Source organism: Pogona vitticeps, chromosome 5 (assembly GCF_051106095.1).
Source record: "Pogona vitticeps strain Pit_001003342236 chromosome 5, PviZW2.1, whole genome shotgun sequence".
In the NCBI taxonomy this organism is placed as follows: domain Eukaryota; kingdom Metazoa; phylum Chordata; class Lepidosauria; order Squamata; family Agamidae; genus Pogona; species Pogona vitticeps.
The window spans coordinates 9,605,971-9,632,376 of NC_135787.1; the positions used below are offsets into that span (position 1 = coordinate 9,605,971).

A 26,406-nucleotide genomic window follows, 5' to 3' on the forward strand; every position below is an offset into this window, starting at 1 on the left:
TCTTTAGGAAGAAAGGCCAGCCTCATAGGCTAAAAGAGTTCGCCACTGTGACTTTACCATAATTCAGATTATTCTGTTGTGAGACAGTGGCAAAAGAAATGGAAATGTGTGTAATCTTTTGATTAAAATAAACATCTTTTTTAAAAAAAAACATTTAATTTTCTAAAGATTTGCCTTGTTTGCTAAAAGATAGCCATGCAAGTTTGCAGAAGGAATCAGTTCAGTATCATCTTAAAGATTGATACATTTATTGTTATAAACAGAGCTTTAAATTAATTTATTATGGTTTCTGTGTATTATCGTTCCTACACAAGAAAAATATGTGAACTTCATCAATGCCACAAACGCCCAGTCCTTTGACTCAGTTAGCAGCAGTTGTCTGTAGTTAACAAGTTTAACTACATATATAGCACCGTCCACAAAAGCTCATACTTAAGTTTTTGTTAATCTTTAAAGTGCCATAGAACTGTGTATTGGCTGTGTTTTCCATTAATGTAATCACAAGTAGAAGGTTATGCACCCAAACCCCAAGATAATAAATAGACAGACAATAATAATAACTATACTGGCCAGATCTGCTTTGAATTTCAGCCCAGAGTGAGAGAAAGCACGGCAGAGTTTCTGGTGAGACGGGGCTGGTTGGTGGAATGTCTTTTCATGTCCAGAATAGTCCAGGTCTTCTTTCATGGCAAAATGATTAGGACCTCTGTGTTAGATCCTGAACAAATATCCAGCTTTGAATATTGTGGAGGCGAAGGTATGAAATTAGATATTTATAGAGTCTTCAGAATTGTTGGCCACTTTGTTATAATTTGTACTCAAAATGTTTTCTGTATACGTATGTCATTTGTTTTCAATTAAAGTATCAAGCCTTCTTCCCAAAATGCAGTTCTTGTCTTAAAATGGATAACCTTAGAAACTTCTTTTGTGACACCAGTAGCAATGTTAATTTATTGCTGGATGTTTACTTTTTAAGATTGAAATCCTTGATAGGGTGTCTTCCTTTTTCCTATAAAATGCTCTCTGTAACAAGCAGGACACTAAGAAGCTTTTAGGGACTTTTAAATTTATCTTTTAATATGTAAATAGGATGTCCTGATAACCAGGCCCTCAATCACATCAGCTCCCTGCTAATTATTAACTGTTTTGACAGGAAGGGCTCATCTATAGTTGAAAATCTACCTGTGACTAATATTTCTCCAAGCGAACTAAATGTGGGACCTGGCTGATACATAAGCTTGTCGTCTTGCTTTGAGCTAACATGTAAGAAAAGGCTGTTCAGAGGTGGCTGTGGGATATAGGCTCACCCAAGCAAGACCTACAAGCTTGTGTTAGGGTCCACAACTCTTGTCTGTCTCTGAGCAAGGACGAACTACAGACTTTGTGTGTAGGAGGGATCACATTTCTCCCACACGGCACTATCAGCCATATGTAGAATGCCAGGAGCCATAATGATGTGTGACATGTGTTACAAAAACTTGAGCAAATAAATCCAGTATCATGACCTGTATTTGCTGTGATTTCACAAGATAGCAGGCAGGTGGTGGGTGGGTTGTCAGAAAAAAAAAAACTTGAGACAGACCCAAACCATCTGCCTCTAATACTGCTACCCGTATCTTTCTTTTAGTGTATAAGTTGCGATGTAGGCTTGCAGAACTTTTCACAGGTATCTTCGAGGGGTAGATGAATGTTACCGGAGTGGTCTTGTGATTATACGATTGTACTGTGAGGGAATAAAAAGTGTTCACGTCAGACAAAATGCAAGCTCTCCTCACAACTCACTGTGTAGACTATGTCTCTGAAACTGCCTCTCAAGCTAAGACAATGGCTCGTCATCTCAAAGAAAGTATTGTAAATAATAGCAGTTGTTAATGAATCTGAATTCTGGTGGTTCTTCTGTTTTCAGCTACAAGCCCATCGTGGAATACATAGATGCCCAGTTTGAGGCCTACCTGCAGGAAGAATTGAAGATCAAGCGCTCCCTGTATAATTACCACGACACCAGGATTCATGCGTGCTTATATTTCATTGCACCAACTGGGCATTCGCTGAAATCTCTTGATTTGGTCACCATGAAGAAACTCGATAGTAAGGTACACTGATACTCACCGATGCTGCCTGGCCAGCTGCACAGTTGTATAAGGATTTCTGTTGTGCAGGAGGGGATGGTAGAAGAGGCACTTGATTTGCTGGGACTTACCAGGGCAACTGTGCCTGAGAGCTGGAAGTTCTACAGAAAAGTCAGGACCAGCCCATTACAGTGAGGTCACCTAAGGTTATCTCTGGTAGAGCGGTGATAAAATAGCTGTTCCTCTCCTCACCAAAAATGGTGAGAGAGATCTTCTCCCTTGCTTATACAGAGGAGGGAAACCCATCTTTTAAAATGCGGGTTGTGGTTTTGTAGGATGGTGACATGTCCTTTTTTTTTTTTTTTGAAAAGCTGCCCATCTGAAGCTTGATTTAAAGATAAAGAACTTAAAGTAGGGAATTTAGGAACCACGAAGTTCCCCATCCACCGTTAGCTCCTGGGCAGCTGTCCTATAAACACACAGGCCACTTGTTCAGTGTCTTCCCCACTCGGACGAGATGCACTGTAAATCAGTTTAAATGAATTTCACTTGAGCACCGATTTGGGTTTCCATGATTTGGTTTGGATCAGTTTGGATACAGACTGTTTTCAGAATAAATTCCAAATCTGAAGCATGACCCTATTATTAATTTCACTTTCAGTATGGCAGTTCTAGATGCTCAGATGAATCAATTTGCTGATCCTCCTAGCTTGACTGAAAAATAACAGTTTTAATATTGGCACGGATGTGTGACTTTCAAAGCTTTGGGTGGAATTACTGGTAGGTTCTTGCCGTATTTGGCCTCCATCACAGAAAGAGCTGATGAAGTGGCAGACTTTGTCCTTGCAAGTCAGAGGCTGCAAGTATGGAAATCACATGCCTGACTGCTCCTTCATATATAAAGCTCCTTACAAATAGAAAACGATGTGTCAAGAAGAGGCATTAGCTCCATAGCCTTCTTTTTGAACAGTTATTTTTTTTTTTATACACAGCAAGTTCTTGTTGTGTTCCTGGTTTCAACACAGAAAGTCATTCAGCTGTGTGATTCTTCTTGCAATTTGTAGTAGCTTGGTACACACACACACACCCATGCACTGAAGAGTGGGAGAAAATTGTTGTTGTTTTTAATATCCTGCTCCCGGATTCAGAAAGTTCACTCATCTGCTTGTAAACAGAAGTCAAAAAGCAAATATTTCTTCCCACAACTCGCAATTAATTTATTCAGTAGCATGAAATGAGATGGTCATGACTGGCTTAAAACAAAACAAAATTCATGGAGGGTGGATTTTTCCATGGGTTTTAGCCGTGGTACCTAAATGGACTTCTACGTCTAAGTTGGCTTGGGCATGTTGTGAGAAAGGCTGACGGTTGGATTCCAAAAGATCTCCTGTATAGAGAATTAGTGCAGGGAAAGCACTCCAGAGGGAGACCACAGCTGCGATACAAGGAGATCTGCAAGTGGGATCTGAAAGCATTAGGAATGGATCTCAACAGATGGGAAACCCTGACATCTGAGCGTTCAGCCTGGAGGCAGGCAGTGCATCATGGCCTCTCCCAATTTGAAGAGACCCTTCTCCAGCAGACCCAGGCAAAGAGGCAGTCCCGAAACCAGCAAAATCAGGGAGCTGGACAGGGGACAGATTGTCTTCAGTGTGGAAGGGATGGTCACTCTCGAATTGGCCTTCTCAGCCACACTAGATGCTGTTCCAAGACCTCTATTCAGAGCGTGTTACCATAGTCTCTCGAGACTGAAGGATGCCTACTACCTAAATGGAACAGCTTTCCTAAGCACTGGGTGTGGGCAGATGGGAACATGCTTGCTATTACATCACATTTGTGCAATGTTTGTGCGTTTCCACAACCATCAGACCATACTTCGTGCTGGCAGGGGCAGGAGATACCTTTTGGTCTATAAATCCCAGAATCCCCAGTCAGCACAGCTAGTGGCTAGTTCCTTTTGGAAGCAAAATGATGAATTGGAATGTTCTTAAAAGCAGCTCTTATGTTTAGCTTGCTCTTTAATGGCACACTGATTATTTTCAGACGTCATTTTTTTCTGATGACATGCGGGTTGCTGGATAGAAATGTTAATTACTGTATAGGAAACAGTTCTTCACACATCAAATGGGAGAGGTAGTTTCATTACATGCAGTAAGTCTTCTAGCTACTTGGTTTGGCCAAAATGCCTTATATTGCTTCCCAAAAATATTTTACCAGAGCTACAGGGAAAAACTACCATAGGATCTAAGATTCTTCTGTTGAAAGCTCAAATACTATTGAGGGACACCTTAGATGCCCAGGATAGAGAGTTAGTGGTGTATTTCTGCTAAAATACTGTCTTTGTAACATTCAGGTTCTAATTTTGAAATTATTCATTAATAAGAAAGTCCCGTTCTTTCATGATTGTTGAGGTGGGTTTGAAGCAGGTCTTTCTCAACCAGAAGTGCTTCTTAATGAGAGCAATTAAAAAGAATCTTTGGATTCTCCCCCACCCACCCTGCTCCCTTCCCACACAGGCACCAGAGATTTGCTGGAAATGTCTGTAATTTTGGCACAAATATTTGCTTTTCCTCCAAACAAAGATTAGCAACATCCTCAGGAAGTGCCCGTTTATATAATATAAGAGGATTTTAAAGCACTGTCTGTAGTTTAAAAACCTCTTCATTTCTAGGTCAAATATTAACTTTCCTAGCTACCTTTAAAAATGTTCTCTGCTTCCACTGGAAGGGGATTGCTCTTGGCAATCCATAGTGTGCCACCATTGCTGTTGGTGAGGCAGTAAGGCATTATAGCAGCTGTAATGTAAGAAACATCTGGAAATATCCAATTACCCTTCCCTGCTTTATCACAATCCCATGGGCTGATTTGGAAGACAGACTCACAGAATTCTGTGGCATGTTCTAAAAAGTTATGCATATAAACTGTAAACTTAACCACCATAATTTCTCAGCATACCTGTGTCTGTTATTCATTTGTTTTAACGTGATATTAATCTAAAAGGTCAAGGGTATGTAGTAGCTTTTTCCAGGCACAATAAAAGACACACATGCATAGGACAGAATCCATGCAAACCTCATGTTTGTGCACCTTCATCTTTGCTACCAGTACAACCATTAGAAATTAGAAGCTTTTCCTTCTATTGTTAACTAACTACAGTTTAGCGTTATGCCCAGACAAACTGTGATTAGTCTTAACTCTGGTTTGTTATAATAAGATAGTTCCAAACACATGTTTATGGAGCTTGATGCCTTCAGTAAACTCTAGTTAAGAAATGGAAACATTTTAGATGGGCAGGGAATCAGACTAGATGACCTATGGATCCCTTCGAATTTCTGCCAATCTACGATTTTGTAATGTCAAGGTTCACACTTAATGGGAAACTGTAGTTAACAAAATCAAAGTGGATGCTTCTGATCTTTTCCCCGCTTGCAGGCGTGATGAGGAGTGGCGAGAGTGTTAGCCTAAGGCTTATGGTTATTATTAATTCCATTTATCTCTCACGTGTGTGTTTAGTCGTTTAGTCGTGTCCGACTCTTCGTGACCCCATGGACCAGAGCACGCCAGGCCCTCCTGTCTTCTACTGCCTCCCGGAGTTGTGTCAGGTTCATGTTGGTTGCTTCGCAAACACTGTCCAGCCATCTCATCCTCGGTCGTCCCCTTCTCCTCTTGCCATCACACCTTCCTAACATCAAGGTTTTTTCCAAGGACTCTTTTCTTCTCATGAGATGGCCAAAGTACTGGAGCCTCAGCTTCAGGATCTGTCCTTCAAGTGAGCATTCAGGGTTGATTTCCTTTAGAACTGATAGGTTTGTTCTCCTTGCAGTCCAGGGGATTCTCAAGAGCCTCCTCCAGCACCACAATTCAAAGGCATCAATTCTTCGGCGGTCTGCTTTCTTTATGGTCCAGCTCTCACTTCCATACATCATGACAGGAAAAACCATAGCTTTGACTATTCGGACTTTTGTTGGCAAGGTGATGTCTCTGCTTTTCAAGATGCTGTCAAGATTTGTCATCGCTTTCCTCCCAAGAAGAAGGCGCCTTTTAATTTCAGGGCTGCTGTCTCCATCTGCAGTGATCATGGAGCCCAGGAAGATAAAGTTTGACACTGCCTCCATATCTTCCCCTTCTATTTCCCAGGAGGTGATGGGACCAGTGGCCATGATCTTAGTTTTTTTGATGTTGAGTTTAAGACCGTTTTTTGCACTCTCCTCTTTCACTCTCATTACAAGGTTCTTTAATTCCTCCTCACTTTCTGCCATCAGAGTGGTATCATCTGCATATCGGAGGTTGTTGATATTTCTTCCGGCAATCTTAATTCCGGCTTGGGTTTCTTCCAGTCCAGCCTTCCGCATGATGTATTCTGCATATAAGTTAAATAAGCTGGGGGACAATATACAGCCTTGCCGTACTCCTTTCCCAATTTTGAACCACTCAGTTGTTCCATGACCAGTTCTAACTGTTGCTTCCTGTCCCACATATAGGTTTCTCAGGAGATGGATAAGGTGGTCAGGCACTCCCATTTCTTTAAGAACTTGCCATAGTTTGCTGTGGTCCACACAGTCAAAGGCTTTCGCATAGTCAATGAAGCAGAAGTAGATATTTTTCTGGAACTCTCTGGCTTTCTCCATAATCCAGCGCAAGTTAGCAATTTGGTCTCGAGTTCCTCTGCCTCTTCGGAATCCAGCTTGTACTTCTGGGAGTTCTCGGTCCACATACTGCTGAAGCCTACCTTGTAGGATTTTGAGCATAACCTTGCTAGCGTGTGAAATGAGTACAATTGTACGGTAGTTGGAGCATTCTTTGGCACTGCCTTTCTTTGGGATTGGGATGTAGACTGATCTTTTCCAATCCTCTGGCCACTGTTGAGTTTTCCAAACTTGCTGGCATATTGAATGTAGCACCTTAACAGCATCATCTTTCAAGATTTTAAATAGTTCAACTGGAATGCCATCACCTCCACTGGCCTTGTTGTTAGCCAGGCTTTCTAAGGCCCACTTGACTTCGCTCTCCAGGATGTCTGGCTCAAGGTCAGCAGCTACATTGTCTGGGTTGTCCGGGATATCCAAATCTTTCTGATATAATTCCTCTGTGTATTCTTGCCACCTCTTCTTGACGTCTTCTGCTTCTGTTAGGTCCCTCCCATTTTTGTCTTTTATCATGTTCATCTTTGCGCAAAATGTTCCTCTAATATGTCCAATTTTCCTGAACAGATCTCTGGTCTTTCCTTTTCTGTTATCTTCCTCTATTTCTTTGCATTGTTCATTTAAGAAGGCCCTCTTGTCTCTCCTTGCTATTCTTTGGAAGTCTGCATTCAAGTTTCTGTAACTTTCCCTATCTCCCTTGCATTTTGCTTCCCTTCTCCTCTCTGCTATTTCTAAGGCCTCGTTGGACAGCCACTTTGCTTTCTTGCATTTCCTTTTCTTTGGGATGGTTTTCGTTGCTGCCTCCTGGACAATGTTACGAGCCTCTATCCAAAGTTCTTCAGGCACTCTGTCCACCAAATCTAGTTCCTTAAATCTGTTCTTTACTTCCACTGTGTATTCATAAGGGATTTGGTTTAGATTATACCTGAGTGGCCCAGTGGTTTTTCCTAATCTCTTCAGTCTAAGCTTGAATTTTGCTATGAGAAGCTGATGATCAGAACCGCAGTCAGCTCCAGGTCTTGTTTTTGCTGACTGTATAGAGCTTCTCCATCTTTGGCTGCAGAGAATATAATCAATCTGATTTCGATATTGCCCATCTGGTGATTTCCATGTATAGAGTCGCCTCTTGTGTTGTTGGAAAAGAGTGTTTGTGATGACCAGCTTATTCTCTTGACAAAACTCTATTAGCCTTTGTCCTGCTTCGTTCTGAACTCCAAGGCCAAACTTCCCTGTTGTTCCTTTTATCTCTTGGCTCCCTACTTTAGCATTCCAGTCCCCTAGAATGAGAAGAACATCTTTCTTTGGTGTCAGTTCTAGAAGGTGTTGTAAATCTTCATAGAATTGTTCAATTTCAGTCTCCTCAGCAATGCTGGTTGGTGCATAAACTTGGATTATTGTGATGTTGAATGGTCTGCCTTGGATTCGTATTGACATCATTCTATCATTTTTGAGATTGTATCCCATTACAGCTTTTCCCACTCTTTTGTTGACTATGAGGGCTACTCCATTCCTTCTACGGGATTCTTGCCCACAATAGTAGATATGATAATCATCTGAGCTGAATTCGCCCATTCCTGTCCATTTTAGTTCACTGATGCCCAGGATGTCGATGTTTATTCTTGCCATCTCCTGTTTCACCACCTCCAGCTTCCCAAGGTTCATAGATCTTACATTCCAGGTTCCTATGCAGTATTTTTCTTTGCAGCATTGGATTTTCCTTTCACTTCCAGGCACGTCCACAGCTGAGCGTCCTTTCGGCTTTGGCCCAACCACTTCATTAGTTCTGGAGCTACTTGTACTTGTCCTCCACTCTTCCTCAGTAGCATGTTGGACGCCTTCCGACCTGAGGGGCCCATCTTCCAGCGTCATATCTTTTAGCCTTTTGTTTCTGATCATGGGGCGTTCTTGGCAAAGATACTGGAGTGGCTTGCCATTTCCTACTCCAGGTGGATTGCGTTTAGTCGGAACTCTCCACTATGTCCTGTCCGTCTTGGGTGTCCCTGCACGGCATAGCCCATAGCTTCTCTGAGTTACTCAAGCCCCTTCGCCACGACAAGGCAGCAATCCATGAAGGAGTTATCTCTCACATTCCCACCAATTTTGTTTGCTTTACTCATGTACCCCCTTTCTCCCAGAATTGAGCTAGTGAGCTCCGGGTGGCCTACATGGCTATACCCCTGGCTCTCTCCTCACAACTGTTCTGTGAAGTAAGTCATATGGAGAGACTTACTGGTCTATCGCCATCCAAAGATTTTTGTGGCTAGATTTCCCAAGTTCCAGTCGAACAATGCACCAGACTGGCTTGCACAGCTTTGATAATATTTCGTTTTCGTTACATTCTTAGTATTTACATGTTTAGTATTGTTATTATAGGCCACCGAATTCCCAGTGGATTTCAGGCAGGTTTCCAGGTGCGATAGAACAATATTTTTTCTGCTTTCTCCCTCACATGAACAGCATCCGTACATGTCCACAGTTAGCACCCAAAAGGCTCAGCGGTCCAATGTCACCTTTGCAAATTCTTTTCAAGTATTTCACTGACCGTTATCTCCTGTTTTGTGTGTGAAATGGTTGCCTTACCCTGTGGTGTGGTATTTCCTGCTCACAGCTCTGTAAAGCTAAAAGGAAGCAATAACTTGTCTGTATGTGACTTCTATTTCAGGCTGTCTCCTGTACTCTGAAATGCAAATGAATAGATTTTTCCCTCTTTTGGCACTGCTCATATATATATATAAAAAGAAAAGGAAAAATAAAAAAGGGAGAAGCAGGAAATGAAAAGATGACTTTGGAAAGGCTTGCATTTCCCATTTGAGTGACAATTTCCTCATGAACAGACTGGATTATTCACATGACAAAAAATAAAGCCTGGGTAGATTAATGGGAGAGGCAATTTAATGAACAATGGCCAAAATCCTGTTGCTTATGACGGTAAATCACACTAGAGTAGGCCCATTGATTCAGTGGGGATTTGGTGAGTCAAATCCTCCATATGCTCTGTAGACTCAGATAGGGCTGCTCTGCAGGCAACTCAACAAATCTCCATTGATTTAGTGAATGTGCTCTGATGCAATTTAGTAGACAAAGCAAGAGGACTTTACTCAATATCTGTGTGGAGGAAAAGAGAAAACAGGGTAGGTTTACATGCAATAATCAATGTTGGAGGTAGACTTACCATGAAGATAAGGTGAGGCAGCTTACATTCATAGATTGTTTTATGTGCAATATAGGATAGCAGCACAGAGGGCTGTGAGTCATACAGGCAGATTGCCTATATTGTCCCGCTGAAAGCAAAGGACTGAAGTTTTTCCTTGACGAAGACCAGAGCACAAGATCAAAGCATGACAGCTTTCTGTGCCAAATCATATGCTGGGCGTCTCTCCATTATAACTCAGCTGGAGAAGGACTTGCTCTCAAATTCAATGGATAGTAGTGGGGAAAAATTTCAGCACCCAGCCAGGACCAAGTTCGTTATCTCTACTCCTTCTGCGTGCAGAGAGGACTTGCAGATGCAAAGGGTCTGTTACACCAATACTTTGAAAGGAAACAGAGTTGTCTGTTGAGTAGTGTGTGCATGCATAACAGTGATTCCCAAGCTTTCACAATCCGGTGGTTTTGGACTTCAGTTTCCAGAGGTACCGCCAGCGTAGCCAATGAGGAGGGATTCAGGGAGTTAGTCCAACACATCCGGAGGGCCAAAGTCAGAACCACTGATTTTGCGATGAAGGAGAGGAAGGCCACTTTGCCTCTCTGCACCTTGAATGACCAGCATTTTGTCAAGGCAGCCTATCATAAATACCGTAGGCTTGTTTGTGTGCAGTTTGTCTCCACCAGGCAAGCTTTTCCAAGCTGTCACGCACCTATTGGGCCTTTGTAAGGCTGTATAGGAAATAATCTCATCTTTTTGGTAAGGTGCTTACTCAAGATGGCTCATACATCTTGTATCTTTGATTTATTATTATTTTTTACCAGACTGTTACAAGATCTTGAGGTGAAGTTAGACTAAGAATGTTAATACTGGTTTTCTGCCAAGGTGGATCCTTGTTTGATAGTATAACACATAATGGCTGAGAAGCCGAGCAGAAAATCAAGAGGTTCCATAGCTACTTTCTCTTCCTCATCATCCTTTTGATACCCTGCCACGACCTTACTAGTTCATCTTATATAAACCATAATCTCTTGAATGGCAACTTGATCGCAGTAGTAATGACCTATCTTGCAAAAGCAAAAAAAGCAAAGTTGTTGCTTATATACCACCCCAGTACTGTCTGGGCAGCTTATCATTTAATTATGCAGTCTACAAATTACACCTCACCCCCACAACGAGATTGCTACTCAGTTTATTGACCCTAGAAGGATGGATGGTTGAGTCAACATTGAACTGGCTACCTGAGAACCTTCAGGATTAAATTCAGGTCGTGAGGAGAGTCATGACTGCAATACTGCAGTTTAACCACTTTGCCATGAGGCTCTTCTTGCAGAGTTGCTGTAAGGATATACAGTGGTGCCTCGACGTTAATCCGTTCAAGGAAAAATGTTGCTAAGTGATTTCATAGCTAAATGGAATAAAAAAGCCCATAGAAACGCATTAAAACGTGTTTAATGCGTTCCTATAGGCTTAGAAACTGACCTTATGCGAAGATCCTCCATAGGGGCGGCCATTTTCGGTGCCTCTAAAGCGAGGCAAAACAGCGGGCGGCTGTTATGTTTTTCCGGCTGCCATTTTGGAACCGCTGATCAGCTGGCCGAAAATGGGGGCTTTGCGATGATCGCTTCTCCACGATCATCGCAAAGCTATTTTTCCCCATAGGGACCATCGCTAAGCGATCACTCTGGCAATGGCCAAAACGCCATCGCTAAGCAATTTCATCGCTCAACGGAGCGATCGCTAAGCGAGGCACCACTGTATAGCACTTTGAACACTCTAGAAATAGTGCACTGTATTCATTTTTCAATGTTGAATGTTAACCCTTTCATTACTTCTACCAAACTAGGAGCATGAAATGTTGACTCTTTTGATGTTACATGGAGGGAAGGAGGGAAGACTCTTTTCAGTTTATATCTCTCACATGCCATTGCAGATGGCTCTCCTTGCTTTCTCTCCATCATATGACACTGGTGCAATATTGTAACTTATTCTCTGTTTCCGTTGTAGGTGAACATTATCCCTATTATAGCCAAAGCTGACACCATTGCGAAAAATGAGCTGCATAAATTCAAGAGCAAAATCATGAGTGAACTGGTTAGCAACGGAGTCCAGATCTATCAGTTCCCGACCGATGAAGAGACAGTGGCTGAGATTAATGCTACAATGAGTGTAAGTCTTTACTTGTCTCATGTCTTTTCCGGCAGAAAAATTGCCTTGTGTCCCTCCTTGCCTTTCTAAGTTGAACACACCTTGAATGCAGTCTAGTACAATGACAGCAGCCCCCAATCTGAAGCTGTCCATAAGAATGGTGTGCCTTTCCCCACCTTGTTATCTTATTTCTCTGTATTCGGAAGAGTTAGATGTTCCTGAATGGGTCAACAAACAGAACAGAAATATACCCAGTCGGTCACTCCTTATGGGTTTATCTAATGCAACTTGTCTTTGTGTGAAGCCAGTGAGGCTGAAAATTCTGCTTCAGAGACCTTGGTGTCTCTCCAAGCAAAACAGCAATAAGAGATCATAGAGTTGTGTGCCCTCGTATAAACTTAACATTTGTTGTGGTTTCTTTGAACCTTGACAAACAAAAGGATACTTCATCAAATGCATGCAGTCGGTAATTGAAGGTTTTGCCTTTGTATGTGTAACTGCTTGTGGGCACTCACACATAGTGAACTTTTTTGGGGGTAGGGTGTGTTTTACAAGATGAGAATCTCTCTAAAGTGGCTTGTGTAGTTGTGTACAAAAGATTAGATGCTTTTTACTTCCACGGCATATCCAGGTTAGTGACAGCTGCCCTGACTCTATACTTCTAGTGAGCCTAAACAGGTGACCATTTTAACCACACTTATTGCTGTCTGCTTGTGTGTGACTGGAAAAACACATCCTCTGTACCATTTGCTGTGAGCATGGGGGATTTTTGACCATCTGTGTAGGCTTGTTCATGGCCGTGTGTTGGAACTGGCATTTTATGACTCTACTGCTCTTCAGCTGTGCTGATTGCAAAAGATGTCAATCAGATCAAAGCCAGAGAAGATGACGGAACCTGAATTAAATGGCCTTAAAGAGGTGACTGGGATCATTCCCGGTCATTCACGCCTGATTGCTCTAATGGTGTCAAGCAAGACCTGATCTCGTTGATTTTCTCAAAAGAGGCACAGACAGAGGGGTGGAGGAGGCCATTATCAATTGCTTTGTCCACCGAAAAGTCCTACATGCAGCTGTCCTGTGGCTTTACATCAAGAACTGCTCTCCACCCATCTGCCCAACCTTGGCCCAGCTCCCAGAACTTAGCATGGCCTCTGGTTTTACCCCAAAATGTGAGCCAACCTTTCAGAATTGCACACAGCATAATTAAAACACCACCTGGATGACTCTTGGGAGACAAAAATGCAGACCTTGTTTCCTCTTGGTTTTGGCTGTTTGGTCTGAACACATAATATCCTGGATGGGGAAGGATCTCTAGAGCATCTTTTATGGCTAAGCGGCGGATGGATGAGCTTCTTTTTTTAGGCTGAAGTTCAGTTGCTGTTTCCTGGTAAATTCCAAAAGCTCCAGAGTGGTTTTGGGGTTTTGGTTAGAAGCTTAGGAAATGCAGGAAGAAACTGAGTGCTCTGTTCATGCCAGGCCTCTGTGCTTGTATGTCTGTGTCTGTTGTGTGTCAGTGCTTTGTATGGATGGAAGCTCAGCAAGGGATGGATTGCATGCAGAAATGCTTAGCAAGAGATTTGGGCTAAATTTAGCCTTCTGAACGATGCCACTTACCCAAGTCACTGTAAACTCCCAACTTCAAAATCAGAGAAAGGATCTGCAGCAATAAGATGTGCCCAAAGGCTAGGAGACACAGAAAGAGGGGCAATCTGTGGGTTGCCTTTTGCCCTGTTGAAATGGCCTTCCAGCAAAATTTACTGCTGGAGCATGTAGTCCTCAATGTTTGTATCAGGAATGAACCTGGGACTTTGTTCACACCCTAGCTTGGAAGAATTACCTTTTTCATAGATTCATAGAATAGTGAAGTTGTAAGGGGCCTTTAAGGCCACCAAGACCAACCCCCTACTCAGTGCAGGAATACAAATCCAATAATATCTGCCAGGTGGTTGTCTAAGTTTCTCTTGAATGTCTCCAGTGTTGGAACACCCACCACCTCCTGAGGTAACTGGTTCCACTAATACATTACTTCTCTTAACAGTTAGGACATTTTTCCTGATATTCAACCTAAATCTGGCTTCCTATAACTTGAGCCCATTGTTGCATGTCCTGCACTCTGTGAGGATCGAGAACAGATCCCGCCCCTCCTCTGCATGACAGCCTTTTGAGTATTTGAAAAGTGTTATCACATCACCCGGCTGTCTTCTTTTCTCACGGCTAAACATGCCAAATTCTTTCAGTCTTTTTGTAGACATAGAATAATTGAGTTGGAAGGGGTCTTTAATTATCTAGCTATTAGAATGTCCATCCAAAGTGGGATTTGAGGAGTTAATTTTTTTTTTTTAAAGTGGATTTTCCAAGCTATGGTTGAGACATCACATCATCCCAAACAGTGGCCACTCCGGTTAGTAAGATAGACAGTGATTGGCGCTTCTAAACACATGACACGCAAACAGTGATTGGACATTCGGTGTCTTTTTTCGTTTTGCAGCACTTGTGTGCCTGTAGTGTAATGACGTTCTGAAGCAGAGATGATTTTAATGGTGGCTTGTCAAGTCCAATATTGTGTCGGATGTCCATTCAGTAGGTTTTCTTACTGAGAAGAGTAAGAATACAGGTGTTTTCCCCTACATGTTGCTGTGTTTTTGCCAGCACACACATATGTGCACATGGTTTTCCCATCATCCGTAATTACTGCCGCTGTGCTTGTTCAAATAAATACTCTTGACATTTTTGGAAGGAAGGCTGATGAATGTTCCCTCGAGAGATTCCATTGGCTGGCTGGCTGGCTTCAGGGCCTTGCAACACAAAGTGGCTGCCTGCCTCTTTTTATTATGTTCGCTTTTTCTTCCTCTTGTTAAGAAAGCCTAGAAAATGGATAGGTTGGCTGGAAGAACCTTCCTTGCATTCAGACCTGCCCCACCCCCCGGAAATGTCAGAACCTACTCTTGCTGTGGATGAACAGTATTTTAAGTTGCACACATTGTGTAGATATGAAACACAGAAAAAGCAAACAGTTCTGAGTTCTCTGACTCATGATGTTCTCCTGTGACCACTCCTTTCTCAGGGCAAGTTTTGATTCCCATCCGTCTTTTAATTACTGTGGTGCCTCGACTTATGAACTTAATTGGTTCTGGAATTCCGGTCGTAGCTTGAAATGGTTGTAAGTCGAAGCACCATTTCCCATAGGAATGCGTTGAAAATCACCAGAAAACAAACAAACTGCAAGACCCATCAGAAATGTGATTCATCCATTCGGGCCAAGGGGGAAGCAAACAAACCCTGCAAGACCCATCGGAAATAGGGGGGGAACCCCCAGAAAGCAAACAGACCCTGCAAGACCCATCGGAAATGGGAGAAAAAAACCCAGAAAGCAAACAGACCCTGCAATACCCATCGGAAATGGGGGGAAACCCCCCAGAAAGCAAACAGACCCTGCAATACCCATCGGAAATGGGGGCAACCCCCAGAAAGCAAACAGACCCTGCAAGACCCATCGGAAATGGGGGGAAAACCCCCAGAAAGCAAAGAGACCCTGCAATACCCATCGGAAATGGGGAAAATACCCCAAAAAACAAATCAACCCTGCAAGACCCATCACAGCATAGAAACATAATCCCACCACCCAGCCCAATACTACACTGCAAAACCCACCAGAACAGTTTTTAAAAAGTAGAAAGCAGCACCTTACCTTACCAGGTAGTCCGAAGCCTCCTCTAATTGCACACTCTCTAACTGTTGGGGCGAAAGAGCTACAAAGAAGCAGCCTCATCACCACCTACAGTTAGCAATTTGAATTCCTCACCTTTTTTCCCTGCCCTTTTTTTGATCGAAACTTGAAGCTCCGGTCGCAAATAGAAGCAAAAAAGTTGTGGCCGGAGCTGGTCATAACTCGAAATGGTCGTAAGCAGGGACATTTGTAAGTCGAGGCACCACTGTGCTGGGAATGTTCTTGCAGCCATTATGTGTTCCCAAGGGGTTATGAGAACACACACATCTAATTCAGATGTTCTTTTTTTTTTTAAATGATGAGGAATAGAAGATATGGATGATGATCTCCCTTTGTGCATCTCCACAGAAAATGTCATGTCTGGAATTGAATTAAAAACATTACTCCAGTATACAGTGGTGCCTCGCTTGACGAGGATAATCCGTTCCAGCAAAATCGCTGTAGAACGAAATCGTCGTCAAGCGAAAGTAAAAATCCCATTGAAATGCATTGAAAACCAGTTCAATGCGTTCAAATGAGCGAAATACCTCAGCGTCCAGCAAAGATCCTCCATAGGGCGGCCATTTTCCAGTGCCTGTATAGCGAGGAATCCATCCTAAAACACAGCGGGGAGCCATTTTACACAGCGGGTGGCCATTTTGAAAGCCCGACAATCAGCTGTTTTGATTGTCGTTTTGTGAAAAATCGGTTCCCGAAGCAGGGAACTGATCATCGTGAAGCAATTTTCCCCTATTAAAACAAAAACTTCATTGTTAAGCGATTTCCTTGTCTAACGAGGTAATCGTCAAGCGCGGCACCACTGTAATTCTGTTGGCATAAATTTCAGTTACAAATTATCACTGGTGATGATGTTGCTTCACACGTTCCTATGGCTTTAAAACTCACCGTTAAGTGATCTTCCTCCATAGTGCCGCCATTTTCGCACCCTCGGTAAGCGAGGGCAGGGCGCGAAAATGTGGCGCGGACCTTCCGATGGCCATTTTGGAATCACCAATCAGCTGTTCTCCCCTGCTTCGTTATGCGATATTCGCTAAGCGAATCGCTTAGCGAATATCGCAAAGCGAAAAAACGCCATAGGGGCCATCGCTGAGCGAATGCTCCAGTGATGGCCAGAGCCCCTCGTTAAGCGATTTAATTGCTCAACTGGGCACTCGTTAAGTGAGGCACCACTGTATTTGCTTTACGCGGATCAGGTGATGAGGGAGGTTTGGGGTAGAGCTATATATGCTGTGAATTTTAGAGACTATAAGAACCAGAATTTGTTTGGGGATGACTATAATGATTTCCTACCATACATGCCATGTGTAAACAAACAAAGAAGCAAAAAATCTCTAGGTTATTCATGAGCAGGCTGAAGGTACGCACTAATCCCTGAGAAAAACAGAAGAGGTGAAATGCAGAATTTTAATCAGGATTCAGCTACCTGGGAATCTCATCTTGTGTTTTCAGAAATAGGCGAAGAGATGTCCAAAAAGGTGCACACAGTAGTGGTAGAATTATCACAGGTAAAAGAAGGGGCTGAGTGAAGATCTCTATAATTAGGGATCATTCTCCATGTACTTTCTTACCCCTTTTCTGTTGGAGGCATGAGGGTTTTCATCACGAGCTGCCTCCAAATATTATTGCATAATGCAAATATGGAGATTCATAATGAATTCCTGGGGAAGTAGATTTTTTTTTGATCCAGCACTTACTGTCATTGATTTCCCCCCTTCAAAGACTTTAGCTGAGTTCTAGAGATATTTGAATAGCTTTAAATCAGCATGAGCCAGCGCAGTTGTCACAAAAGAATATTTCCTTCCCTGCCTCCCCACCTCTGTTCAAGGGAAGCATGTCTGGCAAAACAACAGAGACTGCCTATGACCTTCTGTTTCCTTTCGCCCCGCAGGTCCATCTCCCATTTGCTGTTGTTGGCAGCACTGAAGAAGTTAAAATCGGCAATAAGATGGCTAAGGCCAGGCAGTATCCATGGGGCATCGTGCAAGGTATGTAGACAGAGCATGGTGTGGGGACAAAACTGCTTGTTCAGCGTTTTTCACCCCCCCACCACTGCACTGTCCCGTTGGATGTTACAACTCATCTTTCTTTAAGCCAGCAGGAAGCAAAGAAGCGAAGACCACTTGGACGGATGGCTGGCATCCGAACCACAGTGTCAGATGCACCAGAGAGTTGGCATGCACCCTGTGGCTTGTTTATTATTTCCCCTTCATGGACAAGTGCCTTGCAAATTGCTTTCAGAACTCCATCCAGTTTTCATAAACGGCTGCCCATGTCCTCTTTCAGTAACACGTGTCTTGCCCCCTCTGGAGTGCCACCCATAGCCAGTGGCTTGAGCTTTTGGATGCTGACCTATAGCAGTCCTGTGAATCCATATATGTGCTCCTGTGGACGCATGGAGGTGCATATTTATTACCTTGGCACAGAAAGAATAGCTCTGTGTGTGCAGAGAGCAATGGACCTTAGAAACGAACTCAGGAGGGAATAAGAAAGCGTGGAACTTAAGTCTCTTGCTATATCTGCTGAGTACTGAAGATGATTTTGTAGCTTGGTTTATTTTATTTCATTTATTTTATTAGCTTTATATAAAAAGGTAAAGGTTCCCCTTGACATTTAGTCCAGCGTGTTGGACTCTAGAGCGTAGTGCTCATCCCCGTTTCCAAGCCATAGAGCCAGCATTTTGTCCGTAGACAGTTTCCATGGTCACGTGGCCAGTGCGACTAGACACAGAACGCCGTTACCTTCCCACCGTGGTGGTTCCTATTTATCTACTCGCATTCTTATATGCTTTCGAACTGCTAGGTTAGCAGGAACTAGGACAAGCGACGGGAGTTCACTCCGTTGCGTGGATTCAATCTTACAACTACCGGTCTTCTTGCAGCACAGAGGCTTCTGCGGTTTAACCCGCAGCGCCACCACGTCCCTAGCTTTATATACTGCCCCATTAATGCAGTACGTTCATCTGGGTGGTTCACAACAAGCAGAATAATAGATAAATAACAAAAACATGTGAAACTACAAAAAAACATAACATATAGTTGATTCCTGGTTAGCATTTCTGGCATGCAAGATTTATGGCCATCCTTCTAGAATCATGGGGATACACCAGTAATGGAAGGGTTACCCTGCTGTTTAAAAATGGTGTTGTTTCATGTAGTCAGCATCAAGAGTCTGATGAGGAGCCACTGCTGGAGCATGGGGGCAATAATGTCTTTGTCTCCTTTTTCTGTAAGGCTGGGATGTTCAACACATGGGTGAAGATAAAAAAAAAAAGCTATTTCTGTAACCCGCCCCCACTGTAGCTACTACTGACAACCAAACCGTGCTACTGAAAATTAGAGATGGCAGATGTACCAAAATGTCCCACCTCTTTTGGTCTTCTTATGTACCTCTGGAAGGGAAGGAGAAGAAAACCGCCAGGAACTGTGGTGTGAGAGAATGCTCTGCAGAGCAGCTACAGCTGCTGCTGAATTTCGTTGCCTAGTGTGATGTTGGGGCCTCTGTAGTGGTTCCTGAATTTCAGTTTTCTTAAGCAAGTCATTCACTCTCTGCCTCATGTTTTCCAATATGTAATCCACACATACTGGTCTGCCTTGCTAGGACGGTTATATTTATTTTATTTATTTATAGGCTGCCTTATATCACAGGATCTCAGTCTGGGTTACAAAGCTGTATAAAACAGTTTTAAAACATAAGGTATTTAATACAATTTAAAATCAAGTATAGAGGGATGTGGTGGTGCTGCAGGTTAAACCGCAGAAGACTCTGTGCTGTAAGGTCTGTAGATCTTCAGCTGTAAGATCGAATCCACGTGACGGAGCGAGCACCCGTTGCTTGTCCCAGCTCCTGCCAACCTACCAGTTCGGAAGCATGCAAAATGCGAGTAGATAAATAGGTACCACTTCAGTGGGAAGATAACAGCGTTCCTTGTCTAAGTCGCACTGGCCACGTGACCACGGAAACTGTCTACGGATAAAATGCTGGCTCTACGGTTTAGAAACAAGGATAAGCACTGCCCCCTAGAGTCGAACACAACTAGACAAAAAAAAATTGTCAAGGGGAACCTTTACCTAAAATCAAGCAACACAATATTGAAACTTTCAACCATAAAAAAAAATAAAAACACTTAAAACCTGTACAGGCCACAATTCTCAACCCTAAATAAAGCCTCTAATAAATAAGTGTGTCTCGAGTCAGCACCAAAATGATCCCAATGTTGGTGTCAATGGAACCTCCAATCACGCACCCATTCCCGTTGGGGTGCCATAGCAGAAAATGCCCTCACTTACGTCTCGACACGACAAACTGTTTTCAGTGGTGGAGCACATTTGTAATGAATGTAACGAAACAGTGAGTGTGAAGTGTTTAAGAAAATCCTTTGGAGTGATGGGGGAAATCAGGAAAACCTAAAGCAGTTTTCGAAGTAGTATAGTTTTAGAGAAAGAAAGGGCTTTCATGAGAAGGAAAGGAAAGTAGGGGTTTCTAGCAGGGGGGGTAATGTCCCATCGAATGCTTGACTGAAATTTGTGAGGAAGCCTCCACTTCTGTTATGCCTCCTCGTCCCCATCTGTTTTGCAGTTGAAAACGAAAACCATTGCGACTTTGTCAAGTTGCGTGAAATGCTGATAAGAGTAAACATGGAAGACCTGCGGGAGCAGACTCACAGCCGACATTACGAGCTTTATCGCCGCTGCAAACTTGAAGAAATGGGATTCAAAGACACGGACCCTGACAGCAAACCATTCAGGTGAGCTGCAAAACCCCTGTATATAAAGAGCAGAGCGTTGATACAAGCCGTGCCTCAGATGTTACAAGGATTTCAGTGTAGATGTGATGTAATGGCTAAGAGATTGAATGAAGAATCAAGAACTCCCTAGACTTTTAATGTTGGCTCTTCCACAAATACACAAGAGAGTGTTATGCAAGCTGTTTCACTCTGCAGACAATCAATCATACAGATGTACCTTTCAGGCTGTGATAATTGCATAAAGAGGCGGAACAAAAAAGCATTTCAAAGCTAGAAAGAACTATGTGAATGTTAATCCTTCTTCTTATTCCACAAATTGCCCCGTGTGTTATTAAAGAAACAGAGTGAGATGCTAATTCAAGGATTCCCCTTTTGAGGCCAAAGAATGGTACTAGTTAATATTCATGTGTGTCCAGGGCTGGGTGAATTTTGTGCTCTCTCTGATTGTGCCAAGGAACAAACAGAATGTTAGGGGTGGGATTTTGCATTTCAAGGAACTCGAATTGGTTTTCTTTTCAAAAATCCCCGTCCCTCCCCGTCCCTATTGCCTCTTTCGTTTATTCTGTGGGATAGTCGCTTATTTTCTGGCTCTTTAGCAGATAGTCATAGACGTCCTTGGTTTTCTCTTCATGACAAATGAGCAGAAGGAACGGCACAGGGACTCTGAAGCCGGTTAATAGTAAAAATGCCAGAAAGAGCCCTTCCAAATAGTCTGCTTCTTAGGCTTGAGACATGGCATTGTGTGGTGTGTTTTCTTTGGCATTTAAGTAAAATAATAATAGCCGCACCATTTTATCATTGTTAATGAATAGAACTAGTATCTACAGGAGCGTTAGCTTCCCTCCCTAGGCCACTAGAAATAATTCTTGGAGCCTTGTTGCTTTTGAAGCCTCACTGAACCACTACCCTTTATCTACTCAGCTGTAAGAGAAAGACCGCTGAGCTATGCAAGATGATGAACTTTGCACCACAGGTTGAATTCTGTGCTTGCTTGCTTGCTTGCTTGGCAGTTCCAGAGATGCAGGGAGTGCCTCTTCATTATCAAATGTACTCTATTACCTTTTGTTTGTGTCTATATGATAGTGTTGCAAAGAATTCCACAGTGTAGTTTATTTATTTACTAGATGTTTATTTGCTAGATGTAAAATGGACTAGGTTTATCTTCCTATTCATCACCAGAGCCCTCCACTTTAAAACACACACAGAGAGAGAGAGAGAGAGAGAGAGAGAGAGAGAGAGAGAGAGAGAGAGATTGGATTATACAAGGGTAGAGGTGAAGTGATTATGTAAAACATTGGGGGTCCCATCTACTTGGCTTCTGGGTGTGCTTCGTCCCAGCAATGCGCTTTGTCAGTGTTGCGCATTTGTGAGCGACAGATGCTGTTGGGTTGTCATTTGCCACCTACTTTCTCCTGTTTTTCTGCCTGCATCCATGTGGCCAAGCAGGTTCTCGTCACATTCTGCCAAGAACTAGCTGCCTGGCTGGTCTGGTCTGGAGCCAGGCCCTAGTTCTCACTGATCGGCTGCTGAATCAGCCTGTATCTAATCAGTTTCTTGCGAGCCCAATGTTTTTCGATACCTCTCCAGCAACTTCAATGCTGTTTTTTTTTTTTAAATTTGGGCAGAGGGATGTCCACCCTGTTTCCTGGGGTTCATTTATAGATCAATTAGAGACAGACATGCCATTATAAATGAATGTAAAATGATGTACCAATTTTTAATTTCTGGAAATGCAGCTTTCTTCCCATCTTGACTTCTGCAGAGTTCCTTTGATAGTAAATGCACACTGAATTCAGCAATATGGGGGAACAGTCCCTTGAAGGAATGGATTTCTGAGAAAACTGGGTTACTTGACTGAAAAAGTGTTGGTTTTCCTGGGATGTTTTCCCAGTGCCAGCAGTACCCAAGTACAGAAGCTTTATATTTTCATTCTCTCACATTAGCACATGTTGGCATAGTAGGTCCTCTCTGGAGGCAATGCTAGCTGCTTGTTTCTACATTTCACAAGAATAAATGTATTATACCAAATAGAACTGGCTAGACTCTAAGAGACCACCAGTCTCTTCACTATATTTTCACAACAGTGCACCATGGAAATAGGAAAAAGAGGTTCCCACATCATGGGAAAGTTACACTATCGCACTGTAACTCCAGGAATACATCAGTCCAGGGAACTCTGGGAAGTGCAGTAGAACAAAGGAATGATTCTAAGCTATGCATATTCCCAGCTAATTGCTGGTACACATAGGCCCTTAAACCTATCTGTACTGTAGTCCAAATGTAGCATTAACTTACTAAGTCTGCCATTGTTATCTTTGACCCAGGTATCTGAAGCCTGGTTTGCTTGTTACAACTGCTGTGTAGATATTATTTGACATGGTTCTGTGACTTATCTTGAAGAGTAATTCTGCTTTTCCCAAAATGATTCAAATGACCAATTTTTTTAAAAAAAAGACAGTTGCAGAATTCTGGAGGAAAATTGGCCAGTTCCACTGATGAACACAAATGGCTGCTCTTCTTTCTTTCTTTCTTTCTTTCTTTCTTTCTTTCTTTCTTCCTTCCTTCCTTCCTTCCTTCCTTCCTTCCTTCCTTCCTTCCTTCCTTCCTTCCTTCCTTCCTTCCTTCCTTCCTTCCTTCCTTCCTTCCTTCCTTCCTTCCTTCCTTCCTTCCTTCTCTCTCTCTCTTTCTCTCTTTTTTATTCTTTCTTTCTTTCTTTCTTTCTTTCTTTCTTTCTTTCTTTCTTCTTACTTACTTACTTACTTACTTACTTACTTACTTACTTACTTACTTACTTACTTACTTACTTACTTACTTACTTACTTACTTACTTACTTACTTATTTTAGTGGTAGCACGTAGTCACTGTAAGCAGGTTTTCAACATGGCTTCCACTAATAAGAAGAAAGCGATTATTAGAGTATAGAGCTTAATTTTTTCCCCACATAAATGTCCAAGCCCAGAGAGGAAGTGGAGGGATATAGATGGGGATACTCCCCTGTTTCTAGTCCAGTTGTGCAATTCAGCAAAGAGATCTGCCTTTCTTCACCCATCCTCAGCCCACAAATAAACTTGGAGCTAATCTTTTTAACCCAGCCGGGTGTCTTCAGCAGCTTATGTCAGTTTTTGACAGGGTACGCTAAACAAACTGTAAACACTGAAACCAAAGGGGATAAGAGACTGTCATTTCCTTTGCAAAAGATATGGCAAATAAGGAGCAACAGAAACTAGATGCTCCCTCCTCAGAATCAGGAAGAGCTTAAGCAAGCTCATTAACAAGTCTGGCGTAAAATTGTGAGGACTTAGCAGGGGCTTGTGACAGCTTGAGGGCAGCTTAGAAGCGAAAACAGCAAGAATCCTAGAGTGCTTCAGGGCTCAGGGTCAAAGCAGAGAAGATACACTTGCTATACTTTCAGAACAGGTAACCTCTCAAGTGATTAGAAAAAAATATGTTTCATCATGATTTTCCTTAAATACATTATCTCCTTTTTGATTGGCTATTGGAAGGTAGATAGGGGCTTAACTGTCAATTCATCTCAGAGGGCAGGACACCTAATAATGGGCTCAAGCTACAGAAACCCAGAATATCAGTAAAAACATAACTGTTAGAACAGTAAAATAGTGGAACCAATTACCTCAGGAGGTGATGATAACTCCAACACTGGAGGCATTCAAGAGAAAGTTGGACCGCCACCTATCAGAACTGCTTTGATTTGGATTCCTGCCTTGAGCAGGGGGTTGGATTCGATGGCCTTATAAGTTCCTTCCAACTCACTTGTTCTTTGTCCAGTTCTTCATGACCCCATGGGCCAGAGCACACCAGGCCTTACTGTCTTCCACTGCCTCCCGGAATTGGGTCAAATTCATGTTGGTCACTTTGATGACACTGTCCATCCGTCTCATCCTCTGTCGTCCCCTTCTCCTCTTGCCTTCACATTTCCCCAACATCAGGATCTTTTCCAGGGAGTCTTCTCTTCTCAGGAGATGGCCAAAGTATTGGAGCCTCAGCTCCAGGATCTGTCTTGTGCATAAGCTCTTGTTGTTTAGTCGTGTCCGACTCTTTGTGACCCCATAGACCAGAGCACGCCAGGCCCTCCTATCTTCCACTGCCTCCTGGAGTTGGGTCAAATTCATGTTGGCAGCTTCAGTGACACTGTCCATTCTCCTCTTGCCTTCACACTTTTCCAACATCAGGATCTTTTCCAAGGAGCCTTCTCTTCTCATGAAATAGCCAAAGTATTGGAGCCTCCCACTCTATCATCATTAGAAAACCTTCCAATCTTGGCTGTTCTCCTTCCACCTTCTCCCTAGCCTGGCCTTCTTCTAGAGACATCTCTCGCATTCCTAGGGTTAAATTAAATAACATGGTGTCGCCTCCTTCTGCCCGAGATGATTGAGGGGATGGCTCACTTCCAGGAAGGACCACTTTAATCAGTTCCTCTTCACACCGCCCAAGTCATGCAAGATTACAGACAGTTGGGTTTGAAGAGCATGGCTGGCCTAAAATCAGCCAGTGAGTATTGCAATCAAGTAGACGACTGAATTTGGACATTTCAGGCCATGTCTGTCACTCAGTGACATATCGTAGTATCCTTTATGTCTGGGGCTGTTAGATTTCCAAGATGAGGATCAATAGGTGTTTACCAAAACAGAAGAGAGAGTATGTAGTGAAGTGTCTGTTGGGGTTTGCATATCAAAGGAGTTTTCACATAGAATTAACATCTCTATTGCATGTGTGTGTAACACAATAATTTCCATTGAATTCTGTGTAGTTGAGATCATGATCATTTTCCTGTTCGTGTGGTCATTCACTCCAGGGTACAAAGAGACAGGATTATCATTCAGAGGCCTTGCTATGAAGGGCTGCTTTACTTATTTCCAGTTGCTCATGTAAAAGAGACTGAAGTCAGTGTAATGGCTTAGCCAGAGGTCTTCAGAGCCACTTGGATAAGGAGTTGGAACAGTTAGTGTTTTGACATAGAACGAAGTGAAGATTGCACCATCATGGCATCAACAAATCTTCAGATAGTATTGTGAATCATATAGAAGAGTAAAACAAGCATCCAGATTTGCTTCCAACCAACCAGAGTTCTCTGAGTCACTTTGCTTGTACCAAGGGTACGTTTTATCTGTGGTCAATCTGAACGGTGTGTCAGAATCATGATCCATTGTTTGAACTATACTTTTTCAGACAACTCGTAGTGAAAACGAGATGGGCATGAACCACCAGTTTATTGCCCTGCAGCACCCAGAGAAGGCAGGGCAGGGAAGCCAGGCTGCTTGCTTCTACATTGGGTGCCCAATGGAGGAGATGAAGCTTTGAAGAGCCAAACAGGCAATAAGTGAACTGGCATAAACAGCTGAACTGGTGATTCGCGCCCATCTCTAGTGAAAATTGATCCCACTTCATCCTGGTTTGGATAAAAAGACAAGACTGTATTTAGTTGAAAACTGAATGCTTCCAGTCTCTTGCAGCCATTCCAGAGGAAGAAATGTCTGGAATTGTCTCTGAGCGCAGCCTGAATTGGTTTAAACTTGAGCTGTTAAGTGTTAATTTTATTTTGTGGTTCTTGACTTGTTGCTGATATTTCTCGCTCTCGTTATTAACTTTGGGTTTGGCTTTCCTTCCCCAACATCTTAACACCATTGCCGTCACCACCATCTTTTTGGGGGGGATGATTCGATATAACAAGTCTGCAAGAAACCTACGAAGCCAAGAGAAATGAATTCCTGGGTGAGCTCCAGAAAAAGGAAGAAGAGATGAGGCAGATGTTTGTCATGCGGGTGAAAGAGAAAGAAGCCGAGTTGAAAGAAGCAGAAAAAGAGGTAATTGGATCTGGGGAGGTGGGGAATGGATTGCAGCTGTAGGGGGTTGGCTTGGGAACATTAGTGGTTCCATGGAGTTCCTCCCTACACTGATTTTTAGCTTGATTT

At 42.8% G+C, this 26,406-nt stretch overlaps 1 protein-coding gene across 5 annotated transcripts in view; it reads left to right on the forward strand.

The window, feature by feature from the left end:
- Positions 1–26,406, forward strand: part of SEPTIN11 (septin 11) — a 112,780-nt gene that overhangs the window by 59,176 nt on the left and 27,198 nt on the right. For all 5 annotated transcript variants that reach the window (XM_073002060.2, XM_078394484.1, XM_073002055.2 and 2 more), the window contains exons 4-8: positions 1,907–2,093; positions 11,865–12,026; positions 17,621–17,717; positions 20,308–20,476; positions 26,166–26,298. In XM_073002060.2, coding sequence (XP_072858161.1) covers positions 1,907–2,093; positions 11,865–12,026; positions 17,621–17,717; positions 20,308–20,476; positions 26,166–26,298 — 748 coding nt within the window. The remainder of the gene's footprint in view (positions 1–1,906; positions 2,094–11,864; positions 12,027–17,620; positions 17,718–20,307; positions 20,477–26,165; positions 26,299–26,406) is intronic.